This window comes from Aphidius gifuensis, linkage group LG2 (genome assembly GCF_014905175.1).
Source record: "Aphidius gifuensis isolate YNYX2018 linkage group LG2, ASM1490517v1, whole genome shotgun sequence".
In the NCBI taxonomy this organism is placed as follows: domain Eukaryota; kingdom Metazoa; phylum Arthropoda; class Insecta; order Hymenoptera; family Braconidae; genus Aphidius; species Aphidius gifuensis.
In genome coordinates this window covers 14,284,872-14,311,649 of record NC_057789.1, presented here as the reverse complement: position 1 = coordinate 14,311,649, position 26,778 = coordinate 14,284,872, and the positions used below count along the sequence as shown (strand labels likewise).

Here is a 26,778-nt window from a genome sequence, read left to right as displayed (position 1 = left end):
CCTGAACAGATTTCCACTCGCGAAAGTCATAAACAAACTGACATTGCCATTTTACTATTTTTATTTCGATATACTACCATATTAACCCTGGTAGAAATTTGTGAGCGCTACCCGACTTTACATGTATAAGCATATATGCTTATACAAGTTAAGTCGGGCCGAGGGAATTTTTCTACCGGGGAACATCTCTTCTTTTATATTTCGTCTTTCCGTATACTTTACCATTTAAACTTAACCTGGAATTCTCTCAAAATCCAACCCAAATTTCAAGCTGTCTATCCAAATTCCAAGGAGCAAGTCTCGTCACAATGTCAAAAACGATTCTTAGATAATTGGTGGTGATAAAAATTGGATAGAGGGGAAGAAAAAGTGTTCCGTCTCTATCTTCAGTCGTCACAGCTAACTCATTTAATTGCTCAAATATTTACTTCTTTAATTGTATTGTGTAGTAAAGGGAAAGCGGAGAGGTTTGCAGATCGTCGAAATTTCCAAGATTTTATATTTTACGATATTTAGACGTTCATGTCGGGTCATGGTGCTCCGTAACCAATTGAATTAAAATAAACATCTTGTACCTGAGCATTGTCACCTAAATTTAAATCATAAAAATATGTGTTTGCGAAGATTTTCGGGTTTGTGCATCTGCATGGTTGTGTATGTGTGCGTCGAGACACACACATACCTAGCTATGTGTGCACCCTGAGATTCTCTTGGTGACGATCAAGGATAATCTCAGGACCCAAAGAAAATAGTCTCTCAACAACATTCGTTGCACTAACAGCATAAAGCCTCTAGCTACCCCGACCCTCGTCGAATACACTGTCAATTAAAATTATATAATTTCCATCGAATATCAGTCGTCAATAACCTATTCAAGAATAATTGTGAGGACATTGCTACACTCAAACAGAATAAAAATAAAATTTCGAATAAACAATTTTGTCAGTTACACAATAAACCAGATTAAGATTTATTTGCAACCTTAATCCCGAACAAAAAGGTTGAAATAAATAGAAAGGAATTGATTTGTCAATAGTATAGAAATGGAAAGAAATGAGAGAAAAAAGTTTCTGTAAAAAATGTAGTATAAAAAACGGAAAATTATTTTTACATAAGTTTTTTTTTTTAATTCAATAGTTTTCAAGTTATTCCTGGTTTAAGGAATCAATATATAAGTTCAAAAATATAGTAACATCCAACTCTTGCGGAATGGCAATTACAGAATTGTTTCCTACATGCGGTTACCAGGTCGAATGTACATGCCCCAAACTCCAAACTTGATCTCAGTATTTCGTGGAAGCAGGAAGCAATTTAAGAATTGCTTTAGTAAATATACATAAAGGAAAAATGATCCAAGAAATTTGTAAAATGACGGCTTTCTTTCCTCCTCCTATATAACAGATTGTGTCCCATTCAAAACAGAATGTTTTGCAAATAATAGTTTTATACTTTGTTGGAGATACAAAGTCTGATGACACGTCCCTGACTAAATATATTTACAATTGCTACACTACCGGACACAAATCTTAACTTACAGGCTGACACTAAACAAACATACACAACCATACACTACACACACACTATATGCACCCCTATATAATATACTCATTCCAGTTCCGGCCGCCGTGCACTTTACACTCTTGCCTCGCATTATATATTGTCTGACTGCTAATTAAATAAACGTAACCAATAATATTAAATTGTACTTGTTATTATTTATGATCTACCCTCTCATAACCAACAGGTTATGGGCCCAGGCATTTAGCCTAAAATTAAATACCAAGCATTTAAATAAATTTTCTCGTTTAACATACAACGCGTCTAGTGAAAACGTGTAGCGTCTATTGCATCAGAAACCGCGTGTGAACAGTGAGTGCATATATATATAAAAATTAGTGACAATGGCGATAAACAACAGGTTCTACGTCATCATCTTTGAGAGGAGGTGTTGGAGATACAAAGTCTGATGACACGTCCCTGACTAAATATATTTACAATTGCTACACTACCGGACACAAATCTTAACTTACAGGCTGACACTAAACAAACATACACAACCATACACTACACACACACTATATGCACCCCTATATAATATACTCATTCCAGTTCCGGCCGCCGTGCACTTTACACTCTTGCCTCGCATTATATATTGTCTGACTGCTAATTAAATAAACGTAACCAATAATATTAAATTGTACTTGTTATTATTTATGATCTACCCTCACATAACCAACATACTTGAATCCAGTATTAAATTTAAAAATAATTATATTCTTCAATATTTGAAAATTATCGGTTTGTCAAAGGAAAAAAAAAAAAAAAAAAGGTAACAATGTGATCTCAAAAAGGTCAATAATAAAAATTTGAGAACATCTCATATTGAAACATGCAGGTGTACTTTCATTTGTTTTTTTTATTTTTTTTTCCACATCGTTGAATGATTTGTGGAAGACTATTTTTATCAAACTATTTCGAATTATCAAAAAATATACTTTTGTGAATCCTATCCTATTTAGTGGAAATTATCACATTTTCTACTGACAAGGTCTGTATTTTTGTAAAACTGCAGCGGCAGTCAGTATCTTCAAGATCTACTGAATTTTGTAATTTATAGTTTGCTTAAAATTTTTTTGAGTTTAGAAATTTATAAGTTTTTGAAAACAAAAAAGATAAGGATATGTAATTATGTAATTAGACCTCGCTAATTGAATGATGGGGTTTAAAATTTAGTAGAGGAGGGAGTAGGGAGGATTAAACAGAAACAAAAAAGGTTCATTTTCTAGAAAGCATGAGAACGGGGAGAGATAGAGGAAAATAGTATTTGTAAAATTTATAGATAAAAAGTAGTTTCCGAGATATTCGGGACGAAAGTTCCAGATGAATCAGGCGATCACGGGGAAATCATTATTATATTTATCTGGATGGAAAAGACTGTGACAGAACGATCATTACCTTGGTCATCACCAAATAATAAAAAAATCCTTATTAGGAGTAGAAAAGCCGGTAGGGGTACATTTTTGCTAAAAATCTTTTTCTAAAAAATATATTTTCTAAAAGTTTCTTTTTCGAAATTATGTTTCCTAAGAAATCAATTTTTTCTAAAATATATTTTCTAAATAATCAATTATTTCTAATCACGTTTATTTTCTATATTTTTATTTTATATATGAATGTTGTAACTTAAAGATTTGATATATGTTAAAATATCGTCATTATCAACATAATCTTGATATTTAGACACGATGTTACGAATTTGTATTTCTAACTTCTTCCTTTTCGGATCTTGACCTTTTCTAATTTTCTGTCCTAATTGAAGTTGTCGCAGCATAATTTCGGAATCCGCTTGTTCTTTTTTTAATTCTGCTATAAACGCATAAAAACGGGTGATCTTTCCCGATCACAACTTGCAATCTATTGTGCCATCCTTCAGAAATGTTATTTGTTCGAGCGGTACCTTGTAACACTGAATAATAGTGGCTCCACAAAATTGGATTAAAACGAGGGGGTACATCTCGCGGTCTGACTCGTCCTTTTCGAACTACACCAGTGACATAAGTATTCCCAAAATATTGATATATATCTAAGAAATCTTCTGGCATTTCTTCCTTTAAAGATCGAAAGACTTTAACAATATCATTCGGTGGCACAAACGATAAAGCGACTAACAATCGACTTGCGTCTCTAATGCTAGAGTCTTCAGCCACGAATCATTAGACATTATTAAATGTGTTACTGAAACCAACGAGAATGTCCTCCATCATTTGCCTTCGTATCTCAAGGTCCCCACACAAGTCACAGAAACTACCCATATTTACTACCCCGTTCCCACCCACTATAAAATAATTTTTTTTTGCAATTATCACCCCTTATTAATTACGAGAGGGATCTAAACCGACCTTGTTTTTATATTAACTCTTATTATAAATTATTACTTCATTATATATATGATCAAGAGATATAACCTTGAGCTCTCAAAATATTGAAAACAATGACGTGAAAAATCAATGACATTACCAGATATAACTTACGTTGTCTTTTTCGAATTTGTTTCTCCGTGTTCTAGATATAAAGTCAACACAGAATGTCTGTGGTTCTTTTTCATCAGTCTCCAAAACAGCCATCAAATATCCAATGTATGATGCAGCCAATCTAAGTGTTTTGATTTTCGACAGTTTCGTGTCCAATGGGACATTCGGAATACAATCTCTAAGATCTGCAAATGCATTATTAATGCTCTGCGTTCGTCTTCGTTCTTTTTTATTTGCAGTATTCCTTTTCTTCGGTCTTATCATTGGGCTACCCTCACTCTCATTCCGATGATAATGACTATCGTATTGAATGACTCTAGCAGTATCATTGCTCACAATTGAATTGACCATATGACATCCTCCAGATAATTCGTTCTTCCGACGATCAATTTCAAAATGATTCGCGTTAGAATAATCAAAAAGAGTTTGCGGACAGTTACCATAATGGTGTGAACGGGGTGAAATTAAAGCATATTGTTGATTTTTTGAGGGTGAAACAGGATGATCAGCAGATCCATAAACCGTTTTCTGAATCCCTAGCTCTTCTAACACTAATGGTGGTGTTGGTGCTGTAGGACTTCCTGGGTCAGAACTTCCACCTGATATTCCAGAGTCTGCACCACAATATGTTGATCGGATATCTGTGGAAGGAAAGATTATTCAAGTTAAAATTTAGAAATATTATACAAGTTGTAGATGAGATAGTGTGGCCATGAAGAGACGAAACAACTGCCTTCGGATACTTTTTTTCTGTAAAAATAAGTCCGTGTAAGCTTTACCGACGATAATATAACGACCATCACTCGCTCTAATGATGGCATGCTGATTCTTAGACAGTCAACCGCGTAGCTTTCAAATCGACTGGTTGATCGCAGTATACATTCACCTCTAATCACGAAATTAATTATTTACAGCCAGATTTAATTATTTCGAAAATTGTTTGTTATACATGTGGGCATGTTGTAGATATTATTTGAATAGCAGTAATAAATCTCAATTGAAAATATAACGTATAAAGAACGTATAAAGAAAATATATGAAGAATTTTTTTTTTAACTTATTTGCAAATAAATTAACAAATGAATAAGTCTTTATCTATAAATAATTACTCATAATGAATAATGTTAATATTAGTAATGATGATAATAATAATAACAACTGTTTCAGCTTCACAAGATCATTACTTTTAGGTGACTTTATCATACGTGGACTGGTTGATAACTCATCACTCTCTATTTACTATCTGAATACGCGTAGCATCACGAATAAAATGTCTGATATATATTTAAACACTCTAAGCACGAATTATGATGTGATACTAATTACAGAGACTTGGCTTACTAATAACATATCATTCTATCACTAGTTTTTAGGAGTGATAGAACTAGTTGCAATAAGTCACGTGGAGGTGGTGTTCTTGCTTCGATTAGTTTAGGACGTGTACAATAAATTTCAACAACTTATTCTTTCTACTGAAATTATTAATATGTCTGAAATTGACTCTCTTGGTATGTTAATTGATTTTGGTGGTTATCAAGTTAGTCTAATCTTATTATATATACCACCTGATATCATAAATAATAATCACAAAATAGTGATTGACTTTTTGGAGTTCTTGCAATGGTACTTATCGTCAATTAAAGGTAAAATAATATTGGCAGGTGACTTTAATCTACCTGGTTAGTGTAATCATAATTTATATACTACTCCCAATGTCAAGTAAATAATACTATCTCTTTTACTATTAAGTCAGTCAGTTGATTTACAACAAATTAATAACTTGAAAAATATCACTGATAATACATTTGATTTATTTTTCGTTAGTGATATAAACTATGTCATAAATTCATGTGATTCTATCACACAAATAGATATAGATCACTACCATCCACCATTATCTCTACAATTATTTAATGATACTAGCAGGATGAATATTGCTTCAACTGCTAAGTTAACTCGTGCTACAAACGTTACTTATAAATATATTGAAAAAAGATACTGTTAATATTGATGAATTATTTGATACACTTTATAATAAAATTTTAAATATACTGACCCTGGTGAAAAAAAACTGGCAGAATCCGGCAGTTGTTCCGAAAACCGGTCTAAATATGTAAGAATCTAACAGAATCTGTAAGAATCCGACAGAATCTGACAGAATTCGTAAGAATCCGACAGAATCTGCGAGAATCTGACAGAATCTGACAGTTGTTCCAAAAACCGGTCTAAATCTGACAGAATCTGCAAGAATCTGCGAGACTATTTTTACCAAAAAATTCTAAAAAAAAAAAAAAAAAATTCTGGACGAATTATTGTGGTTATTACACATACATCACGGTGAGGTATCAAGAAACTTCAATCTCGAAGCGTTGCATTTTTTTTTTTAAACTTAAATATGTTTTTTAAATTTTTATAAGTATCATAATCTTAGTTCCTATATATGTGAATTAACTCTGACGTGAGCACATGTGAGAATCGTTGAATCAAGAAGCACGGTAGTGCCTCGTGTCAAGTGTGAGAAAAAATAAATATTACCAAAAAAAAAAAAAAAAATGAAAGCGCAAATGAACTACCGAGCCTTATTATACATCAAATAGAGGTTACCTCATCCCTCGCAAATTTCCAAAATTTATTTAAAATATGATGGTGACGATAAAAATTAATGGTTTTTATAATTTAACATTATATAGTATCAAGCTTTATTTAAAAAAAAAAACCGAATTATCTAGTAGTTTATTTCATTTTTAATAATTAAATGAATTTTTCAACTGTGCGTTTTTACGTTTTAGGACAGAAAAAATTTCATCTCTCTCATACTTTTTTAACTCGTTATATCTCTCTCTCTCTCCTTCTTTATATTTTATCAATTTCTTTTGTTTCTTTGATGACTTTGAAAATAATTTAAAGCACATTCTGTATGTATGTATGTATATATATAAACAGCAACACCACGTGTTAAAAGTGATATATTACATCAATTAGATTAAACTAAACCAAAATGATTTTTATCAAGTTTTAATCGTCCAAATCTTGAATAAACTGTTGTCGATAAAAAACCAAAACAAAATTGTATTGAAATAATAGCATATGGATTAACGAAAAATACATACGTGATTGTGGAAACGTTTATTGTTTATTTTGTATGGGAATATATAATTTGTTATTCATGCTGCATTATCAAAATCAATTGAAGGTTAGTTTAAAGAAAGTGGACCTGCTTGACGTGCTATCATACATACGTGATTGTGGAATAGTTTATTGTTTTTGACGTCGTGAATGTGATGATTTTTCTGTACAATTTTGTCATAATGGCATTAGTGCTGATTCATATCATGCTGGTATGAGTGATTTAGCAAGAACACAAGTACAAACAAGATGGAAATTTGATGATGTTAAAATTGTATGTGCAACAATTGTATTTGGTATGGGAGTAGATAATTTGTTATTAATGCTGCATTATCAAATAAAGGTTAGTTTTAAGTTAATAGACGTGCTGGACGTGATCTTATAAATACTGATTGTTTATTATTTTATAGTTACTCTGATGTTCATAGACATCGTTAAATGACAGAATTAAATAGACCACCACTATTATTTTTACAAACACATATGGATCATTTTATGAAAATAAAATAGATTGTCGTAGCCCTAGCGAAAATGCCGATAGTCGGTTTGTGCACTGATCTCATACAAAAACGACACAAAACCGACACACGACTATAAGAATTTCTAAGTCACAAAAATAAATAGTAAGAAGCATTTAAAAAATAAAATTTTATGTCTAAAAATTTCTAAATAATATTCTCACAATTTAAGACACATTAGAATTTTTTTTAAATAATTTTTTTATTGAAAAAACTCAATTCTGTTTATGTATTAAAAGTGAGGTTAGCTGTCAGAATCATCTGTACACGACTGTGAGATTTTACAATTCTCACACAATTCCGACACACGACTGTGAGAATTGTAAATCCGACACAATTCCGACACAAATCCGACAGACGTACGACAGTATATTTTTATTTTGTATTTAATATAAAAAAAAGCATTTTATTAATAAGAATTTTTGTTCAATATTAAAGTTATAATATTTTAATAATTTCAGGCAAATTAGATTTTTTTTTTTCAAATAAATTTTGACAAAAAAAATAATTGGAATCGTCTGTGAGAATTTGCGATTTGCAAAAATTTTTGTTTAATAATAAAATTATAATCTTTTAATAATTATAGGCATATTAGATTTTTTTTAAATTATTTTATTAGAAAATTATCATTTTTTGGTTTTTTTATGAGGTTAAGATCGGTTTTTTATTAAATACTTTTTTTTCAAAAAGTGAACAAAAATTTTTATTAATAAAATGCTTTTTTTTATATTAAATACAAAATAAAAATATACTGTCGTACGTCTGTCGGATTTGTGTTGGATTTACAATTCTCACAGTCGTGTGTCGGAATTGTGTGAGAATTGTAAAAAAACGTGTACAGATGATTCTGACAGCTAACCTCACTTTTAATACGTAAACAGAATTGAGTTTTTTCAATAAAAAAATTATTTAAAAAAAATTCTAATGTGTCTTAAATTGTGAGAATATTATTTAGAAATTTTTAGACATATGTAACCGGTGGTTTCAAAATTTATTTGAATTTTTATTTTATATTCAAATTTTGCCACCAAGTTACACTTTAATATTAAATTTACACCTGAAATGAGGCCAGGTGAATAATAATCAACAAAAAAACAAAACAGGTTCAAATTTAACACCAGTATACTTTAATGTTATTACTGATATATCGCAATTTCACATTCATACTTTCATACTCATCACACACATACAGATACCAGTTGATATTGTTGATGACGTTGATGGTGATTCCCCAAGTGACGCCGTATATGAGTTGGCTGATGCAATGCCAAGTTGATGACGCTACCAGGTTGCTTTCACGGCTCCCCAAAAGCCAATTGATTGTATTATTTGTTTATTGCTGTTGACCAATCAGCAATGAAGACCAGTTGGTGATATTGTTCTAGCTCTCAAGATTATTGATTCAACAATTTATTGATGTTTGATAATTAATATGTATAATGTTGTTTACCAATAGCTTCACCATGTGCACCAGGTGATATTGGGAAACTCTGAATTATATTAATTATCAGTTTCTTATATTAACACTTTGCTTGTGTGTATTATTGACAATATTATTCTTAATTGAATAAATACTGTTTGCATGTTATGAATATGATATTTGAAATTTAATAATTTAATTTCAATATCAACTTGATTTCTCTTTGCATTTAACTTTTTGCAAGTGGTGTGTGCCGAGGCCAGTTACCGAAGAGACGGAGCATTGGTGTCTCCGTAGATTCTCAATTTTACTCCGATGGCGCTCGTACAAGTTCGAGCGTAGAGTGGGTATAAGCAGAGTGTAAGCCACCAAGGTCCCATTAATCCGACATTTTGTGCTCGCCGTATGAAGTGGGTATAAGAGGTTTTCGTCACTTCCGAGCTCACCGTATGAAGTGGGTATAAGGGGGTTTCGTCACTTCCGAGGTAAAAATCATCTATGGCTTCACTCTGCTTATACCCACTCTATTCGAGCGTCATCGGATCCATGTGCGCAGTAAAAGAAGCAGTAGCACAAATTTGGGTTATGCCAACTCCATCTCGTTACACATAATATTTTATTTTTTAAATGCTTCTTACTATTTATTTTTGTGACTTAGAAATTCTTATAGTCGTGTGTCGGTTTTGTGTCGTTTTTGTATGAGATCAGTGCACAAACCGACTGTCGGATCGGTGTCGCCATTTTCGCTAGGGAGAACACAACAAGTATTTTGGTGAGCAGTTTGATAATAATAAATGTACCAAAAATAAAGATACGTCATCTGATAATTGTCGTAATATGTATACGATTATTCACAGAAATTCATATAACTTATGTGGCTGAAGCAATTATAACAGTTGTTAGAGATTTAAATGGACCTAAAAATAACAATTTTTGTGATGCTAATGATGTTAAATTTATTCGTTTTGGTAAGTAAGTTCAATAACTTTTAGTAATAATGAAAAAACTATTTTTAAATTATTATTTATATTTCATGTATATTTTAGAAAAACTCAGATGATTCCTCAGTTTCTCCTAAAAAACTTGAATTACTTTCAAGTACAGTTTATGTTATTGATGACTCAATGGATCAGTCAGCTGTACTTGGTGGTGAAATAAAAGTTGACAGTGAAAAAGAAAATTCAATATCACCAATGGACAAACCAGTGTATCATAGAAGAAGACATATTAGTGATTCATCATCTGACAGTGATGACTTATTAACTACATACAAAATAGAATCATTACAAAAATTAAAAACAGACAATTTGAAAAAACAAAAAAATATGTGATAATGATGACAGTTCTAGTCCAAAAAAATTATCTAGAAACTCACAAGCTCAAACAATAAAAATACCACCAAAAAAAAATTATTAATTCACAAAAACATCAAATACCAATAAAAAAGCCAACAAAATTTTTTGTCAGATTCATCAGATGATGATTTTGAAAAACCCATTAATAAAGAAGAATGTATCCTAAAAAAAGTACGGATAAATGTCAAGGACTTGATTTTAAAGTTAATTTACAACGACTTAAACTTGATAATACACTATCATCTTGGATTCAAAAAATTAAAACAAATCCATTAATGGGTGGTTTACGAACTGAAAAATCTGATCATATTGACGTACACCCAACAATGGCTAAAAAAATTAATAGTTTGTGGGAAAAAAAAACAAAGTGAATCATCAATTATCAAATCACCTACACCAACAAAAAAAATTTCATTTCCATCAGTTAAAACGCAAGTAATAAATAACATTTCAAGAATTATTTTTAAATGGGAAATTTTACTGGTGATGTTAAAAATGATAGTTTAGATTACAATCATTCACTAAAAATGTTAAAATTATTTCATAGAGTATTTGGTCTTTATAATATTTGTCCAAATCAACTTCAAGCAATAAATTCATCATTATTAAAATATGATACATTTATATCAATGCCAACTGGTAGTCAATCATTGTGTTATCAATTACTAGCAATACTTTATCAATGTGTAACAATTGTCGTATCACCAGTAAGAAGTTTAATAACTGATCAAGTAAAAAAATTAACATCATTAGAGATACCAGCAGCTCATTCACTTGGTGTTTAAAATATATTAATTAATGACATTAATTAACTGGTATTGACTTGATATATTACATCAATTAGATATGACTAAACCAAAATGGTTTTTATTAAGTTTTAATCGTCCAAATCTTGAATAAACTGTTGTCGATAAAAAACCAAAACAAAAGTTTAAATTTAGTGTATAAATTGAATAATTTTAGTCTGGTTGAACTATTCTTGGTTGTCTGTGTTCATTTTGAGTATTTAAAAAAAAAATATCTTTAATATTTTTATTATAAAATTATAGAGGTGTTGGTAAGTAAATTTCCTAGTGCCTCTGTAATTTTGTCTTTAAACTTGAACTAATAATAAAATATAAACAAATGAAATAAATAATAAAACAAAATAAAACGTCAAAGTTTGAATTGACATATTGAACCAACATAATATTAAAAAAAATATATTTATTTTATTATACTTTATATATCATTCATTGAACTAATAACAAAATATAAACAAATGAAATAAGTAATAAAACAAAATGAAACGTCAAAGTTTGAATTGACATATTGAACCAACATAATATTAAAAAAAGTATATTCATTTTATTATACTTTATTTATAATTTATTGTATTTTATTTATAATTAATTTATAATTAATTCAAAAATTAAACAATAATGGATATTGAAAATGAAGTTATAATCGATATTGTAAATGAAGTTTTAATGGATATTGAAAATGAAGTTTTAATGGATATTGAAAATGAAGTTATTGAATATTCAAGAACTTGTATGGTGCATTACAAACCACATGAAAAGTTGATACTTCATAGAGGATTATCAAGCCACGTTTTTCAACATGGTTTCATTTTAAAACATTTTGAAAGCACAAGAAATATATTCGGGTTTTATTGGAGAGTCTTTTTGCAAATAACTGATAGAATTACTAAGCGAAATTTACATAAAATTGAAAAAATATGTCATAATATGTGTACACCAGGCAGACCAGGCAGTGTCAGCCATTATTGCAATAATTCTCGTGGATTTATAACTCTCGAAATACCAATGCGTTATGAGTGTAGATATCATGAAATTTATTATACATCTTAATGAAAAATTGTTTGTGGTTATAATTTATTAATTGGTTTATTTATTTATCATCTTGGATTCAAAATATTAAAACAGATAAAATTAATAATCAAATTAATAATAATTAATAATCATACATAAATCTATTATGTATGAAAAAATGATCACAAATTAATAATACATCAATTGTGTTAGATTATTCAATAACACAATTAACAGTATTAAGAAAATTAATAAACCTTCAAAATTATTAAATTTATTAAATGATTATGCGAATGAACGTGATATTAATAAAAAATTTTGTTATGTTATATTTGTAACACGTCGTTTTAAAACAAAAGTGTTGTATCACTTCGTACAAGATATAAAAGATACAAATGATAAATTTAATTTTCTTGAACCAGATTATATTGTTGGTTATTCATGTTAAGAATACATTATTAATTACATTTAGAAAAACCAATATTTTAAAAAAATTATTACATTTGAAAGGGCACATGACAGTCAAAGTGGAGCTATTATATTAGTTTTAATTGAAAAATTAATTGACTCATCAGATTTAACATTATCAAAAATAGTAAATAAAATAATAATTAAAAAAATTGAATATTTATTATCATCAAATCATGATATTGTATTACAACAATTGACAAAAAATAATATAATAAATATAATGAAAATTTTAGAGTGTAAAAAAATTGAAAAAAACATTTTAATATTAATTAAAATGATTAAAAATTTAGCAGCAACATTTTATGATATATCACCAATTGAATTACAATTAAATGTTAATATTTTCGTTAATCATAGTGAATTAACATTAACACCAAGTGAATTTGATGAATTAAAAAATTTTCATTGAATATTATTTAATGATATTATTAGTGTATTAAAAGATTTTTTAATATATGATATTGATAATTTAGTTAATAGTTATTTTGTTGTTCCAATTAATAATAATTGGCAAATTGTTGATAAATATAAAAAAATTCAAAAAATATGAGCCAACACATATGCAACAATGAATCATCATTATAATTCAAATTTAAATTCAAATTCAATGGAAATATGTACATCATCAGGAGGAGAAGGAAGAGCAGCATCATCACTTACTTTTAGTAATATAATTGAAAGTATGCCATGAAATGAATCCAATGTCACCGTTTCCAACAGATATGTCAAATTATTCTGAATATTATAAAGAAAAACATAAAGTTATTGCAACAAATATGAAACAACCATTGCTTGAAGTTAAAGAAATTTTCTGAAGACTTTTGTCTGACTATTTTATTGATTTTTGAAATTTAAAGTTTCAACTTTGAACATTTTTGTTTTTTCTTTTTATATTTTTTCGGAAAAATTATTTTAAAAATTCTAAAAATTATTCATGTTATAATTTTGTATAATTTGATTTAATAATTTTGTTGATATAAAATATTAATTGAAATAATTCAATATTTATTTGATTTATTTCGATATTTTAAAGTATTAGATAATATAATATTATTTTTTTTTTATGTCACATGAATTTTTAATAAAATATTTATATAATATTATTTAATCATTTGGTTTCCATTCTTTATATTTTACTTGTACGAAAAAATATTAGTATAAAAGTGAGACCCGGCGATACTTGCGAGACGAGACCGAGACCTGGTGCGAACTAGCGAGACCGATACCGAAACTCGTTGAATCTCGTCTCGTCTCGTACCGCATGAAGCCCTACTAATTTTTTTTTTTAATTGCTAGCTAGAATAACTCTCTGTTTTATAGAATTTTTTCAGATTTTTCGACCTTGAAATAAAGTTGACCGATTTAACACGGCCGTAAACGGAAAAACCCACGTTCTGATCTGTATCTAAAAACCCCTCTACTCGAAATTACTAAATTTGATTCAGATTTGTAGTTCTTTTAATTACGAAAATTAAAAAAAAAAATAATCAATTTCGACCACCTTTTTTAGAAGATATTCAATCGCGAATGATTAATTAACTCCGAAATTTACTTCTCTTTACTGCTGCAGTCGTATTTGTGTGTTTGTATAGGCCGGGTACACTACGACAGATGTGATAGTAACGGACACAGATTTTATTCATAGAGGGCACCAATTGATTTTAAAAAATCATGGGCTGGGGCGAGCCTCTTTGGCACAAAAAAGTTATTGGGGGATGGGACTTACATTCAACCTTAAGCTCAATCTTATGATGAATTTTATGGGAGAAACAGAAATAATTCTTTACAAAAAGATGTGATATCAAACAAAAAAAAAAAAACAAGTTTTTGTTATAAAAAAAAAGTGTCAAGTGTTCGAAATCGTGTTTATTTATTTTTTGCAATTTATTTTATTTTTTTTACAAAAAGATATGATATCCAAAAAAAGTCAAGTATTAAACTATTAGTATATAAAATAATCTTTGACATATAATCAAGTCTTAAGTTTTGACAAATTTTTACACTTGACGCCACCCGGTTCTTCCCAAAAAAAATTTCAAGACATTCACACAAATAGAGACCTACTAAAGTTCAATTGTCTAGTATTATCATTTTTAAAAAACTTGGAGTAGAAAAAAACAGTTACATTCCTGAGATTTCAATCCCCTTCAATCTCTAGGATGTCATTATCAATTTTTCGTTCAACCTGAGTGATTGGGTATTTTCAATTATTTGAATTCTTTTTATTCTTGTGATCGAAAAAAAAGAATTTATTTTCAACACCGGCTTTAAACATTTTCTTTTCTGTATAATCAGCAATATTGACAGTTAACCTGTAGAATCCATTGGTTACTTGTCCTTGACCACACTTTATCTCGGGTTAAATTGGACTTCTCTAAATAACTTTCTCACGTACCATTGAATTTTAATTACCGAATGATACTTATTTTTATTATTATTCGAGTTGCCTTGTTGTCGTTTAAATCAAATTTAGAAAACCCAGTTCTGGTTTGATCGCACATGTTTTATACCATCGATAGCATCAACATAACCCGTTACATCACTAAATTATAAATGATTATTTTTAATTAACAAATACTCATAGGTTTTTTTTTAGATTTTAAATGCGTTTACCTGGATAGCTATTCTCGACATAATTATCTCCTCAGTTATCTCCGGCGACAAAGATAACTATTTTGTGGAAATTCACCTTAATTTATGGCTTTGATTGTATCTTTTTCAATGGTTTCCATCAAACGACTATTTCGCTTTCGAGCGTTTTCATGTTATCCCCGGTACAGGGGATAATTATGTCAAAAATAAAGCTATCCTGATGGAAATATTTCTCCGGCATGACTCCGTTTTTGGCCATTGTCTGAGAAATTACTCTGGTATGAAATTAGTACCGAAAAAATTATTCCGCCATGAGATTAATGAAAGAGAATAAAGATTTATGTAACTTATATGTTTTAATCAGTGTTGGCTATCTGAGAAATAGTTTCATCTCAATTTTTTTTTGATGTAGAAAAATAAAGATATATAAAAATAAAGATAATTTTTATCTTTCTAAAAATAAAAATAAAGATAAAAATAAATATATATAAAAATATATGTGTTTAAACATGCCATCATATTTAAATGATTTTTATGCTGCCAGTCCTAAGGGTCCTAAGCCTGTATAAAATGTGAAGGAAAATATATAGCATGGTAATTGTAAACAGTGGAAACTACCATTAGCTATGCGTCATCATACGTGTGTAGGCTTGAAATTTTTTTTGGGAAGAACCGGGTGGGGTCAAGTGTAAAAATTTGTCGAAACTTAAGACTTGATTATATGTCAAAGATTATTTTATATACTAATAGTTTAATACTTGACTTTTTTTGGATATCATATCTTTTTGTAAAAAAAAAAAATAAATTGCAAAAAATAAATAAACACGATTTCGAACACTTGACACTTTTTTTTATAACAAAAACTTGTTTTTTTTTTTGTTTGATAACAACTAACCTAAAATAATGATAAATGAGCTATAAAAGAATAAATTATAACATACTAATAATTCGATGACGACTTGATGTCTCCTAATCAGTTGTATTAATTCAAAAAAATCAATTTATTGAAAAAAAAACAATATTTATAAATTAAACTGGCAGATTCTGGCAGACTGTTGATAGTCAAATATGTGGCTGGCAAAATCTGCCAGATTTTTTCATTTTTTGTCGAATCTTGCAGAATCTAACAGAATCTGCCAGATTTTTTTCACCGCAGGGGAGTAAGAATTATATGAAACGAAATAATATATTCAGTAAGTTTAAGTTTCCAAAGTGGTACTCCAAAGAGCTAATCAAACTGATAATTTGTGAAAATAAATAATACTTGTCAATTAAAAGAAATAATTTAATTACGAATAACAATAGAATTAAAGAAATAACTAAACAAATTAAAATACTCATTAAGAGAGATTTTGCCATTGATAATATCAATATTGAAAATAGTCTTACATCTAAGCCTAAAGAAAATTTCAAAAAAAATATATAAAATTCGAATTGAGTTCTCTGTTAAAACGAACGGAATCAACAAATAGCAAAAAAACAATAATTTCAAACTTTTCTCGAGATATTTATGTGGTGACGGGTTGTAATCCGAAAAAAACAGATTTTATTAATTCTCAACAATTAATATCTAAAAAAAATATTGAAAATATCGAATTTTCATTATAACCATTGTTTTCTACACAAAAAATACTACTAAAATCAATATTAATATTCATTTTTTTGTTTAATTGATTATTATTAAAAAATCTCAAAATAATAAAAAACCAACAAAAAATTTCGATATATTTCACCTTCAAAACTTAATATCTCGGAAACTATTATAGATATGGTATTGCTGTTTGATCCACAATATTTCTCGTAAAACTCATTATAAGAATCGATCTCAAAATTAATTTATTACTTATCCATTTGTTTATAACAAAAATGACAAAAAAAAAAAAAATTTTGATATCTTGTTTCCTTTGTGTATATACGATTTTATTATTAAATAAATATTCATCCAACAGCTTTTCAAATTTTTTTTCTATTAACTTACTATTCATTAAAAGAGAGAACCGATATTCATTCTTCAAATGTGAAAGCGTTAGTTCTGACAAAGTATATGGATGTTTGAGCATTTTCGTTTTCAAATTTTATATTTCATTTCCAAAAGCTTTGATTGTGACGTCTGAAATGGAGAATCGTCCATCTAATTCATTGATGACTTCTTTCATAAGATTTAGGTCTCTATTATAGTTGACATCATGTTACAAAGTGAATTGATCTCACCAACTATATTAGCATCAAGATTTTTGTCTTCAGGAGAAACATCCTCCAACGGTGGTATTAAACTATCAATAATAATATCATTTAGGGCATCATCGAAATGGTTCAATTCCAGTGGAGATTTCAGATGAATGCAAAATTATAAAGAAGTTCTTATACATACACTAAAAAAACGTGGATACACATCATGTATAGTAATTGATGTGAGGTGAAAAAAAAATTTAATGACGTACTTCTGCCGTAGGCTCAGCCGCAGTATAGTATTTGCGAACAAAAAAAATGAGCGGGTTGCGAGTACGCGTGGGGGAAGTGAAACTTCTTTCAGACTAGTTTCATGTCACGCTGAATATTAATAATAATAATAATAATAATAATATTAATACTGACAATAACCCGAGACGAAATTTTAGTTCTCAATTTGGCCTTAGAAAACTAAATTTAGTTCTAAGAGGACTTAAATGAGTACTTATTTAAAAAAAAAAAAAAAAGTTTTCTATTCAACTTTAGACCTCAAATAGGCCTGGAAGAGCCGAATAGTGTCGTTTTAGGCGTTGCAGGACTAAATGAGGATTAACTATAATTCAAAATAGCCTGTGAGTTTACAGGGAAATTAAAAAAAAAAAAACCTACACTATGGAAGCAGTTGTGCAAGCACATGTACTTGAATTTCTTTGAATGTATGGAAAACATTTCAACTACTGCACTTTAAATTTAAGGTAAAATGCTATGATTTTAATGTACAGTACTTGAAAATCTTTTCCAGTCAAAATTTGATGCACGGGACTGCACTGTAAAAAAAGATTTTATATTTACGGATGTCGGAATTATCCAAAAAAATTTGTAGAAATTCGAATATTGATTGATCAAATTATCTTCAGATTTTACGTAACCATTTTTGAGATTTTCTAATCTTATCGAAATGACTCTAAGGGGACTCGAACCTACGTACTGAACTACCTAACCGATTGCTAAACCGAACGCTCTAGCGCTGCGCCATCGGGGTGACATGTGAATTGGTTTCTCTTAAAATGTTTGTCATGCTTTTTTTTTTTTTTTTGTTAAAAGATTAAAGAAACTTAACAAACAAAATTTCTACTACTGAAAGGAATTTTAAAGTAAGATGCTAGGATTTTAATGAAATGATTTTTAGTACAGTGCATTAAATTTCTATAGCATCTTACCTTAAAATTACAGTACATAGTTGAAATTATATAATATATTTATTTCTCGTCAATGTTATATTCATTTATCCTGAATAAAACGGATAGTAATATTAAAAATAAATTAATAACTTTTATTTGCAAAATCATATACATATATTTATTATTATATATTTATTTTTAAATTAAATTTTTCTAAGAACATATTTTTTTCCAATACTTAAAAAATTTCCAGTATGAGGCTTTTCAGGCCAAAATGAGGTTTTTTTTTTTTTTTTTATTTCAGAAAAATTTTAAAAATAAAAAAAAAACACAAAACAACTCACATTTTGTCCTCTTCGTCCTAACATAAGGTGAAGAAGGCCAAATTGAGGACTATTATTTAAAATTTTAACTTGAGAACAATAGAAGCAGTCCTATAAGGTCAAATTGAGAACTTAAATTTCGTCTCGGGAATATTCAAATATAAATATTATTAGTTAATAATAATTATTAGTATTTATATTTCGAATATTATTATTATAAATTTTATTATTTATATCGTCACATTAATGGAAGAAAGGCGTAAGTGCCATTTTTAGGAATTTTTTTTTTTTCTAAAAGAAAAAGAGCGTGAGTGCGAATTTATAAATTTTCGGGCTTTGCATCTAATTTTAAGGCTTAAAGAAAAAAAAAGTGCGTATGTTCAGGGACTTACGCCTTTTTTCCATTCTCAAAATCATTTTTAATAAAAGATGAAGATTTGTAATTATTTTTATGTTTTTCTTATTGATAATAAATTATGTATAATTATCAGTAAACAATCAATAATTTAAAAAATACTGCCATTTAATAAATTTCAAATAAAAATGAAAATATACCCTTCATCTTTTATCAAAAATTATTTTGATAACGGGAAAAAAGGCGTAAATCCTTGGACATACGCCCTTTATCCTTTATCAAAGGATGTTACGCCCAAACCCGAAAATTTATAAATTTGCACTTACACTCTTTTTCCTTTAAAATTGACGTTCTTGGCACTTACGCCCTTCATTCTTCAATGAGACGATATAATTGATACCATCGATATTATTACTAATATTATATTGATATTATTGTTAATCATAATATTATTGGAGTTATTATTATTTATAGTAATATTATTCATATATAACCATAGTATAAATAAAATAATAATTTCAAAAATATCATCGATAATAATAATATCAATATAATATTAGTAATAATAACAAAAATATTATCGATTTATAATAATATCAGTGATATTAATAATATAAATAATAATATTGACAATAACATCCATATTTAAATGTTGATAATTATTAGTATTTATATTCAAAATATTATTATTATAGATATTATTATTAATATCAATACTATTGTGAATAATTGGTAATATTATCAAAATTATTGTTGTTATAATTATCATCATTTATATATATTTATAATATGAATAATAATAATAACAATAATTTTATTGTTATTATAATAATGATTTTTTAAACCCGCGAGATAACTATTGCTTAATACGTTTAAATGAATTTTTTTTAAAAATCAATTATTTAAGTATTAAACTCAGTTGAACTGTTTAATAATATTTAAATAAAAAAAAAAAAGTCACTCCCCCATACACACATAGCAGCTGACGCTCCGAGTTTATCCGCTTGTGGCCGAGCGTATACCAGAGAGTATACGAGAGAGTATAGGAAAGCGTGTGACAGAGAGTATAGAAGAGCATGTGACAGAGAGTATAGGAGAGCGTGTGACAGAGAGTATGCGAGAGCGCGTAACGCTAGCGGGGCCTCGAATTTTGTCGCTACCCTCCGTAAAGAAGTTTCACTTCAAAAAAAAACTTCCATAACTTACGGAATAATTGTCATAGAGGCATCGTATTAGGTTTAAATGATGCGTCTTCAAGAACTCTATCGCTTGCATAATGAATTTTTTTTTCAACCTGCAGAAGTTTTTGAGGAATCAAAAAAAAAAATAATAATTTTTCCTCTCTTACTTTAGAAAAAGGTGTGTCTATCCACTGCAAAATATTACGGAGGCAAGGAGCCGAAAGGCTCAGCCGCAGTATTGGATTTATCCCCCCCTTCCCCCAAAAAAAACGTTCATAACTTTTAAACTAATTGTCGTAAAGACGCGATGGAGTTTCAGAAGACGCGTCATTTGAGCCTAATACGAAGTCTCTACTACAATTTTATCAAAAGTTATTGCTTTCCTAGTTTTCGAGTAATTTCGAAAAACGCTCTAACTTTCGACAAAATCGTCCTAGATACTTTGTATAAGACTTAAAAAGCATGTGTGGTAAAATCCTACAACTTTTACTCGAAACTTTTTTCAAAAAAAATTATAGTTTTTATAAAATTGTAAAAAATAAAATTTTTGAAATATTTTCGTAATTTATTTTTCAAAAATAAAAAAAAATTGACCATTGCAATCAGGATAAACCCCTTGAGGAGCGATAGAATTTTGAAAACTACGTTTTTTAAGGCTTATTTGAAGTCATTCCGTTGGTCCTAACAAAAGTTATAGCTTGCCTTAACTCTACGTAATTTGAGCGAAAAAAAAAAAAAATAATAATTGATTTTGAGAAAATTAAAAAAAAATGTACTATTATTGTATTGTTACTTCAAAAAATCATTTAACAGATAAAATTTTACACGGCCCTAGCCGGAGTATTGAAAATTTTTAATTTTCAACGGTAACGCGGGCCACACGCCCCAACAAACGTTACCAGATCTTTTTTTGCACTAGGGGATTTTTTATTCGTATAACTATTTTCCATAAAAATATGATGCTTTTAAATCACTATGTATCCAACTAAAAATATAACATACCTTTTTATGTAGAATTTTGAAAGTACTAAAGAACGGCACAATGAATAGCTAAACGTAGAATTAAGATATAGGGACTTTGTATTAGACTCATACGATAACTTCTGAGAAACTCTATCGCCCGCATTGCAGATTTTTTTGTCTATCGTTAATAGTTTTTGAGAAAAAATAAACTCTTAAATCGTAAACAAAAAATTAGACAAAAATTAGTAAAAAACTATTGATCATAGAAAAACAAGCCCGGTACACTGAAAGAATTTTTTCGTTATTTTTAAGAAGTAATCACGCCAATCTGGGCGAGGATGACATTCCCATATTTAACTATTGATTTACACTAATTTTTTTGCATGTAGTCCCTCTATTTACGATAGAATACCGTAAAAATTAAGGGATTAATAAAGTCGGCTTGTTTCAGAGAGGTTGTACATGGCTCTTATGGGAGGAAGCGTAACAAAATAATTTCGAACATAAACAAATATGGTTAAATGAAGTTACAGATTTTCCAGAAACTACTGAATTATAAAAAAAAATATCAGTTTTTCACTGTTTATCACTATCAGTCTGACAACATAATGAACACAATTCAGTGTTTTTTTTTTAAATACGACCCTGGTAGAAATCTTTCCATTTCTGCTGATTTGAAACTAGTTGATAGCTAATTTCGCTGGCTATTATCTGTATCCAACAAAACTAGACTTCAACTAGGTGGATACAACCTATTTTTACTATCGACAAAATATTGATTAGGAAAGCTAGGTAAAAAGCAGGCAGAAATTAGTTTCTGAAACTAATTTGTTGCCGGCAAAAGTGCTACCTGTTATCAAATAACTGAACTTGTTTTTAATATCCAGTAAAAAAGAAAAAAAATAGAGATATTCGATCTAGGATTTAAGAAGACACCAGCGCTCTGCGTCCAACCGAACAATTATATTTTTATTGACACATACATTTATGCACATATAAACATTTATAAACACTTGCGTTATAAAAAAGTTTATTATTGTTATAATAAACAATAATAATAATAATGCGATCGTTTTATTGAATATACCGAAAAACTGTGAGATATTATTTAGAACATGTCTTTTATCTGGTCAAGATTTTTAATCTGATTTTTTTTCGTACAACTTAACATGGAGGTTAGAAAATTTTCGTCCTTATTAAGAAAGACCTCCAACACACTCAAAAAAATACATAATTTTATAATTAACTTAAATGAATCAAAATATGAATCTATATAAAAAATAAAAATTTATTAATTTTTTTTTTTTTTTAAAACCAAGTATTCATTGAAAAAAAACATTGGGAGTGTATTTTGTAGACAATAAAATTGAAATATTATTAATTAAAAGTATTATTGATTCATTCACAACTAAAAGAGAGTCCAATTAAAAAACTTCAACAATTTTGATAATATATTACCCTATTGTCTATACAGAAAACAGTCACGATATCATTTTTCGTTTAATACTTGGTTTCAAAAAAAAAAAAAATATATTGATGAATTTTTTTTTTATTTTTTATATGTATAGATTTATATTTTGATTCATTTAATTTATTCATGAAAATACGTATTTTTTGGCATTCGTACTTAAAAAAGACTACATTACACCCGTATTTTCATGTGTAAAGTTTTCAATATACACATTAATAAAAATAATGTGTAGTTTTTCATTTTACACATTGTTTTGACTGAAATAATGCGTGAAATGAAAAACTACACATTATTTTTTTAATTTTTAATGGGAAACCACCAACACAACTAAACATTGTATGACGGTGTGATATCTTTTTTTTTTTTATAAACCGGTGCAGCCCTCTGACGACTAAACATGCTGAACATAACTAAACATAACCATGGCTTTGTATACATTCTGTCTAAATATAAGTGACAGCTTGAGACAGTTTAACAACAAAATACAATCTTATTTCAACAAAAATTAATAATTAAAATATATCATATTAACAAAAAAAATTAAATAAAATTGCAAAAACTGTTTTAATGAGTGATAATGTCATATGTGACAGTGAAACTAATGCCAAAAAAAATCAAAAGAGTTTATATATATAAAAAAGCATACATGGAATTTAAAAAAAAAAAAAAAAAAACATTTAATAAACTGTTGAGATATATCAAAATAAATAGATATTTTATAAATGTAGGATACTATTATTTTTTTTTTTTATTGAGGCCATCTGATTTATTTGTTATTCTTATTTATTCAAAGCAATATTGTTATTTATTAATATCAATTGGCTTAGGGGTAAAACACTCGCTTTTAGAATTTAGGTATAGATAGGTAGATAGGTAGATAGGGGTTCAATCTTGGTTCCGGCCATTTGTACAAAAAAAAAAAAAAAGTATAAGAAGTTTATAGTTACTATCATTATTTTTTCATTTTAGTATCTAGCGAAACTAGATATAAACTGTCTAATTAATAGATATTTTTTAGTTAGCTAAACTAGGAATAAAATGTCAATACAACCGTCTGAACTAGTCAGGAAAATGCCTAGTTCTTACCCCAGAAACTGGCTAGAAAATGGATTGGAACTATTACAATTATCTAGTTTCTAGACATATTCTGCAAAAAATTTCTACCAGGGCGATTATAAAATTTTTTTAATGGAAAAATGATTCTTTATGATATAAAATAATTATACTGATCAAAATATAAATAATGATTGATTCCATACAAAAAAAACTAATTAAAAATATTTTTTTTTATTTTTTTGGGGTTGTCAAGCATGAATATTTCCTGTGTTAAAGGATAGGAGCTGGATTAGGCTCCGCCCCAAAAATTTTGCTACCGTTGTACGTTAAAATTCAATAATTTCGTTGTTTTATTGACAATAATTATTATAGTTTTTCCATAATTCATAATAAATTTATTTGAAACAATAAAAAATCAACATTTTACAGGTTTTTTCCCACTTTTTTCTTTTTTTCCACGTTTTAGCTTCGTTTTAGTCTCGTTTCGACGTCGAATAGCGTAACATTCCGACATCGAATAGAGCTCGCTGCTGACGTCGATCCGAGCGTATAGTTCGGAAATTAGCCTCGATCGATGTCGATTCGAGGCTGAATTTCTACCTGGGATATGTTTAATTGATTTTTTCGTCATATCGTTGAATTTTTCTTCGTTTTTTATTTCTATTTTTTGTTCAAGTTTTTTCATAATTTTTTTTTTTTGTAAAAATTTAATTTAAAAAAAGACCGGAAAGTCGATTGTTTTTCACTAAAAACATGAAGGACTATCGTTTTTAAAAATAAACTCAGAAGAATGGAGAAAAAATGGCGTGGAAATCATTTGGAATTTTATTTACGAAAAAATTAATTGAACTAAGGACAAGCAGGCTACATCATTCCTTAGTCACATCTTTTTCTTAGCAACTGTTTGTCCTTGGACATCTATTTATTTATGAGATGTAGCTCAATAAATTAATTAGTCATCTTCAATAATTCCTCAGCTATATTTGTCAAAATGAATTAAACGAATTTCGGCAAATGGCTGAGGAATTAATTTAAATTTCAATACAATTCATTTAGTTTCATCTTTTTCTAAGACATTCGCCAGAATAAATTAAAATATTTAAATTAATTAATCCGATTCCAATTTTTCAACATTATGAATGTTTAAATTTTCATTACATGTTTATTTCTCGATCTATCTAATTTATCATCAATAAAATCTATCTTTTTATGTTTATTGGAGGTCACTTTCAATAAGGATGAAAATGTTCCACCATCAACATTAACGCGCGATGGCTTTTGGAAGATAGTTTTTACAGGTTTAGGTAGAGATGTAGGTTCGAATCCCGATCAGGACAATTGAAAAAAAAAAAAAACAATTCATTTTTTTTTGTCAATTTCAAAAATTAGTAAAAAACTCAGTAAAATATTATGAATATTATGAGAAAATAACATAAAAAACAAATTCATTTTCACTCTGTGCACCGTACTGAATGCAATGTTATATCTGGAAATAAAAAAATCGAATTTAATTTTACTGAAAAACCGAGTGAAGAATATTATAACAAAAAAAAAAAAAAGAACTAGAAATTCATTTTCAAACTGTGTCCTTCAAACATTACTTCGATTCAGAAAATGAATAAATTCACAATTTGCTGTCATTTCGCGTAAAGTTTACTTCATAACAGAGTAATATTTTGGTTTCGGCATCTAGGTACACTTTAAAGGTGAAACAGAGTGATTATAAAATGATTTATACGGTATAGCTTTATGAAAAATTCTACAGGATTTCCATGATTGAACTTGAAATTTTTTTTTTCAATACAAAGTTGGCATTGGTTTTGGGCAAATTAGATTTCCTGGATTTCCAAACGGATTTTTCAAATTTTGAAAAAGATTTTCGATGATTTTCAACAGCGCCTCTAAATGAATTATCAACGTTGCCTACTACCCGGTGGTTATAAATTAAAAAAGAAACTCACCATACGGAAGCTGAGTAATATAGTCATATGGTTGATGCCACTGGTGTAAATAATATTCTGCCTGAGCTTCGAAGCTACCCATATTGTATTCTCATAGAAAAACAATTCCTACGAATTAAAAAAAAAAGACGAACATTTTTTGTAGAATGAAAATAAAACCATTCACTATTCTTATTGATTCACTTCCATTTTTAACTATTGTATGTTTGATCAATTCAAATAGTTACTTCAAGTATTGAAGATGTCAAAAATATGAGAACGTTTGCCTTATCTCGGATGCTGCCAAATTAACACTGTTAAATGTCTACGATGGCAAAGTTCCCCTTCTGCATGGACCAGTGTGGAGCTCACACAGAAGAATATATGGAAGGGACGTGATTCTATCATGAAACTTGTAATCGTTAGAACAAACTGTATAAGTGGTACAGTGCTACACGCATATAACATATTAGTAAGAATGAAAGTGGGCTGAACTGAAAGAACCAATCTATTGTTTGTGTCACGCCTACAGGGGTGGAGACAATATCTTACACGAACATTACGAACCAATCTGCAGCCCCAGAAGCTTTTCTCTAATTCGATTCACTAAGGAAATTGATCACCCACTTTACTTTTTAACTCGTTTCATAAAAATAATAATGATTATTTTTATTCATTTCATACGAACAATTTTACAAAGATGGAATCTTTGGGACTCTAATATAGTCTCTCACGGTTTTTCGTAGACTCTCACAATCTCTACTACTGTCTATAATCAAGTATTTTGCAAGACGAAAATATCAAATATCAAT

The 26,778-nt window shown here is 28.5% G+C and overlaps 1 protein-coding gene across 2 annotated transcripts in view; it reads right to left on the bottom strand.

The window, feature by feature from the left end:
• Positions 1-26,328, bottom strand: part of LOC122849117 (twist-related protein-like) — a 31,497-nt gene extending 5,169 nt beyond the window's left edge. Inside the window, exons 1-2 of one of the 2 annotated variants that reach the window (XM_044147710.1) lie at positions 25,988-26,328; positions 4,032-4,672 (exon numbers count right to left, since the gene is read on the bottom strand). In XM_044147710.1, the coding sequence (XP_044003645.1) occupies positions 4,032-4,672; positions 25,988-26,069 (723 nt within the window). In that variant the 5' untranslated portion in view covers positions 26,070-26,328. Of the gene's footprint in view, positions 1-4,017; positions 4,673-25,987 lie in introns of both variants that reach the window. The other variant, XM_044147712.1, reaches the window with a different exon arrangement.
• Between the last annotated feature and the right edge of the window lie 450 nt (positions 26,329-26,778).